Genomic DNA, 5,443 nt, shown 5'->3' on the forward strand with positions numbered 1-5,443 from the left:
CTAGAATCAGAAAGAAACTAGCCCATTGAATAATCTTTACGGTAGAATGTATGGCAGGACCATCGCCCTAGTATTCACTCTGTTTCTGGCTTCTTTGTATAGGAGTGGACGGTATGTATGGGAGGACCATCGCCCTAGGTCAGGTACATGGAAAGGATCAGCTGGTGGAGAAGTTATCTCCTTTAGTGGATGCGATGATCATCAAACTTCCGCTGATACATCTGTAAGTCTCAAAAAATTACATTGATGTGTCCAAGATTGTTACAGTTCTACCTGAGATAGCTTATCTCTTTTATCACTAATCCTGTAAACAGGCACTTTCAAAGATTACATCAACTGGGGCCATGACGTTTTGTTTCATCCAAGCCATTGAGCGTGGTCATGGGACTACATACGGAAGCATTCTGAATGCAATGCGCACTGCCATCAGAAATGTTGGCAATGATGGTGATGTTATAGGTGGTGGTGTAGTTACCTCTCTCCTCTCCATGCTATTGACTGGAGGCAGCGGTATTGGTGGACTAAGACAGGTATGCTTGGGCAGCTTAATTTGAAATTCGTATGTTTAATTTGAAGAATGTTATACGGATTATTTTTATATACACCTCTATTATACATCTATTTTTTGTATTAAAAGTGATTGATAAGATGTGAAAGAAAATACAAAGTTTGCCATAAAACAAAGTGTACAAAGGATGTGTACACAAAAAGTAGTGCAAATACCATTTTTAGGTCACTTTTCAGATTAGGCAAATAGAGCCCTTTCTTCTTATCACCTATGAAGTATGGACACTAGCATAACAGATAAAGAAAGATGGCATATATATAAAATATGAAGTATAAATTTTTTAAATGTTTTGAATATTTTTAATTATTTAAAGATTTTTTTATCATTTTTATATTAATAATTAATATTACATAATATTTCTAAACTCATTTCAAAAATATATAACAAGAATAGGATTAGACATGCCGACACGTAATCATATTTGAGTGTGTCTAAGTGTGTTCGGAGAAGTATTTTTTTTTTAATTCAAAACACAGTTAGATAAGGATGACATACATTACAGATGAGTATCAAAGTGTCCAAAATGTGTCTAACATGCAGACATAACAACTCAATGAGGTGTTCCTTCTTCATAGCTTATCACTTTTTTTCTTGGTCCTTTGGTTTTATACCAATTTGATCCCAAATGACTTTTTATGCATAACAAATGAAGAATGATGTTTTGTCACAAATAGTGTTACATGGTCTGAATTTTAACGTGATACACATTGTATAACTTAATCAGTTAATTGTTGTTGATTATGTATGTGTTAAGAGAGTTACTGTGAAGGAAATTGGTAGATGATTTAATTTCATTCCCTATCTTCAATATATATTTTAAAACATATTGAAATAGGGAATGGCATTAAAGAAAGATAAAATGCATTTTGGTTCCTAAATATACTTAGAGTTATTATGAAACATGAATTCTTTGTGAAACTGAAGTTAAAATCATTTTATCAAAAGCTACTCTTTTAAGCTTCTAATAAAATTTTGAAAACATTTCTTTTTAGTTGTTATTATTTTTTAAAGAGTTATCCAAATATGTTAGAATCCTAAAATAATTGATAAAACCAATGGGCCATTCGTCCCTAAAAGCTTGTTGACATTAAATAAGCTACTAAAAGTTTAAATGTGATATCAAACATGTATTCAGAAAGTTAAAATTTGATATCATATTGATTGGTAAAAGATGCATGCGATATTTGTCCAATATTTTGGTTCTCAATAAAGTATGAGCATTCAGGAAATTATTTAATGTCATGCATTTTGAAGGGACCAAACTATTTAATTTTTAGGGATCTATTTGTTGTCAAACATTCAAAGAATAATGTAAATACTTTTATATACTTGTTCCTTGTCAAAATCTTCCGAGGACTAAGTGAATCTGAGTTACATATTTGTTTGTTTGTTTGGTCTTTTGGTCAGATAAAAGAAAGGGGGGCCCAAAATCCCTACCTGCCATAATTTTCAAAATTTATTACAGAATTGTCACTTTTTTTAATTATATATCAATTTATCGATATGCCATTTTTGTTATGTAGCAATATTTATTACTTTTGTGTTGGCATGGAGGTATTATGGGAAATGCACCTCCACATCAGCATTAAAAGAAATAAAATTTTCCACGATGTCAAAATAGTGACTTTTTGATAAATAATTTAAAAATAATGGCAATTTAGTAAAAACTTTTAAGAAATATGGCTATTTAGGGATTTCAACTTGGTGAAATTTAGGTTTGTTTGGTTTAGAAAACTGTTTTCGATGTTCATTTTCAATGTTCTCTATTTTTAGATTTTAATAAAGAAAGAAGAGAAAATTGTTAAAGCAATAAAATCATGATGAAAACTCACATGCAAAGTTAATAGTTGAGAATCGTTAGAGAACAATTTCGTCGAACTATTCAAATTATTTTACAGTTCTCAACTATAAACTTTACGTGAAGACAATTGCATGTGAATTTTCATCTTAAATCATATCTATGTTTTTACTCTTTACTTCACAATATTAAGAACAAGAAATATTAAAAATGAAAACACATACCAAACATTTCCTTATTTTCTCAAATTTTGTTGGCAATTTTTACTAGTTAGTATCTATCTGTGTATTGAGATGCTCGTATGGTTGAACTGACTCCTCTTTATTACTTTTCTTTTGCCTTTTCTTTCAACAGGAACCACAGCTGACAGCTTGTGAAGCGTTTGATGTGTATACAAAACCATTCCATTTATGATATTTGGAGTTCTATATACAATTCTTTTGGCACTGCCCTTAACCCTTGTACATGAGTATATTAATAATTAGAATGATAAACGATAGTATTATAAGGAAGTTCATATTTTACATATAGGATGTATTTTACTGAATTTACATATGCCCTTGTGAATTTGATCCTGATCTAAGCTTATTGTTGAGTTGCTGCAAATCCTGGATTTCATTTCTACATTTATATATATATCTTGTGTGACTAGAGTAATAGTTTGTAATGAGGGTGAGATGAATCTAGATTATTGGATTTTATTAGAATAGTAGTCAATAGCAGAGAGAGAAATGTTATACGTACCATTTCTAATATTAAAAGTGATTGATCGAAAAGTCAGAAAAGATAAGAAGCTTGTGTTTTATACTATAGAAGAAAGTGTACATGGAATGAATTGAGAAGAGTGAAGCAGGAAGTTGATGTCCCCATGCTATTAGGGGGGAATTTTAATGAAATTACTAATGAGCATGCAAGGAGGGGTTGTAGTTCGTTGTCTATAAGCAGTAGATTATTTAAGGTATGGAACTTGTGGATTTGGAGTTGAGCGATCGAAAATATTCATGGTATGATGGTAGATCCTACAGCAGATTAGACTGGGTCTTTGTTGATAGTGAATGAGTAACTGAATACGAGAATTTAAATTTAAAAGGGTTAAATCGCTCCCTAGCTGACCATTGTGCCTTGCTGGTGTGTTTGGGTGAGATCGACTAGAGCCCCTAAACCATTCAGAACCTTAGAAGCTTGGCTGTCTCATGTGAACATAAAATGTGGTGAAGGAGGAAGGGGCAAGGTTGGGCAACAAATCGGTGGTGGAAAAGTTGAAAGAGTTGAAGGCGCTACTACGGAGTTCGAATAAGGGGAAGTATGGGGTGATATATCATAAAATTATGGAGGTGGAAAAGGAAATTAATGGGTCATGCTTATGAGTGTTTGCTGGCGAGAGGTTGGGCTCTCCAAATCCTAGCTGAGAAGTGGTGTGAGAGAAAGGCATCATACTGGCAGCAACTCATAACATGTATAGAAATACCAAGTCTTTCCATGCGATAACCAAGACAAGGAAAAGAATAAATGGACGTTGTTTTAGAGACCGTGGCAGAATTATAAGGGAAGTTAAAAGGTGCGTTCTGTGGTGGTTATTAGGGGTGTGTTTGGCAAACGCGTTAGAAGAGAAGAAGCACTGAAAGCTTCAATTTTTGGTTTGGCAAACTTTTGATTCATGAACGCAGAAGTGATTTTGCTTTCAAAACCACGTTTACAAGAAGCTACAATTTTGAGCTTCTGCGTTTTACCAACGGACTTTTAGCTATCAATACTCCATCTTTATTTACTCTTTACCAACTTTATCCTTTATGCATGTTACTAAAAATATACTAAAAAATAAGAGTAATAAGAGTACTAAAAATATACTATATAAAAAATATCATAAAATTTTTTTTGATTTATTTCAATTACTACCAAAATAAATATTTAATTTTTTTATTATTCTTAGTACTCTCTAAAATTTATATTTTGTTACTTTTAATTAAAAATATATTTTACCAATTTTTATATATTATTTTTATTTTAATGTATAAATATTAATTTTATTATAGAATTAATTAATAAGATCTATTCAAATATCTAAATTAAAATGATAAGATAATATACAAAAATTATTTAAGTTGGTGTCTATTTTAGTAATTTTTTTTATCTAAAAGTAATTTTGAATAGTATAATCCAAACAACATTTTTTGTTGCTATAATTTATTTTAATACAAAGATTGCCAAATATAAATCACTTTAATACAAACTTACTTTTCATCATAATCAAATTTATAAAATCAATTTTATTCAAACTCCCGTTTGTAAACTATAATCTAAACACACACTAGGTTTATGTGACTACAATAGCTATAAGGGTTCTTCCAATTATTTGCTTATAGCTGGTAGATAAGGTTGCTTTTTGACTTTTAAAAAGGGTTCCTTCAACACGGTAAAAATAGTTAATAGAGGAGGTAAAAATTTTAAAGAGTAATTAGATAGAAAATCACATTACTTTTTGATAGAAAATTAAAATAAAAGATAGATATCTTCCGGAATTGGTGAATGATCAGGTATAATTGACTTAGGGTTCTTGGTGGGTTATTGACGTCCTGTCGCAAGGCTTGGCGATTGAAGCGTAGTTATTGTAACCGAAAGGAGGAAGAAAAGTCACAACAAAGTCGTCGTCGAAATTGCTGGTAATAGCTGACGTGGCAACAACGAGTGGGGATCGAAAAAGACAGCGCAGATTATAAACAATAAATAAATAAATATAAAATTTTAAAACAATATAAGAATAAATAAATATACGAATAAATAAATATAAAAATAAATACCTAGATCAATAACTGATATTTTTTAAATTAGAGACTTTAATCTTCTAAATTTTAAAATATATAAAACAGTCTCCAATATTTATTTTTTCTCCAATTTAATTCGAAGAGTAATGCATAAAATTCTTTTTAAGAATTTACAATGATCAAAACAATTTTTAAAATTACTTAAAAATTTCAAAACAATCATTTTGATTACAAGAATCAAGTTGAAAGGAGATTGTATTGTGTCACAAAAGAATAAATATTATGGATTGTTTTGTGTGTTTTAAAATTTAAAAG

At 30.3% G+C, this 5,443-nt stretch overlaps 1 protein-coding gene across 1 annotated transcript in view; it reads left to right on the top strand.

Annotated features, from left to right (window-relative positions):
- LOC107495085 (metacaspase-1) overlaps nt 1–2,972 on the top strand; it is an 8,096-nt gene extending 5,124 nt beyond the window's left edge. The window contains exons 3-5 of the mRNA XM_016116156.3: nt 103–223; nt 315–530; nt 2,721–2,972. Coding sequence (XP_015971642.1) covers nt 103–223; nt 315–530; nt 2,721–2,780 — 397 coding nt within the window. The 3' untranslated portion in view covers nt 2,781–2,972. The remainder of the gene's footprint in view (nt 1–102; nt 224–314; nt 531–2,720) is intronic.
- The last annotated feature ends 2,471 nt before the right edge of the window (nt 2,973–5,443 follow it).

The sequence above is a fragment of the Arachis duranensis genome, chromosome 6 (genome assembly GCF_000817695.3).
Source record: "Arachis duranensis cultivar V14167 chromosome 6, aradu.V14167.gnm2.J7QH, whole genome shotgun sequence".
NCBI classification, from domain to species: domain Eukaryota; kingdom Viridiplantae; phylum Streptophyta; class Magnoliopsida; order Fabales; family Fabaceae; genus Arachis; species Arachis duranensis.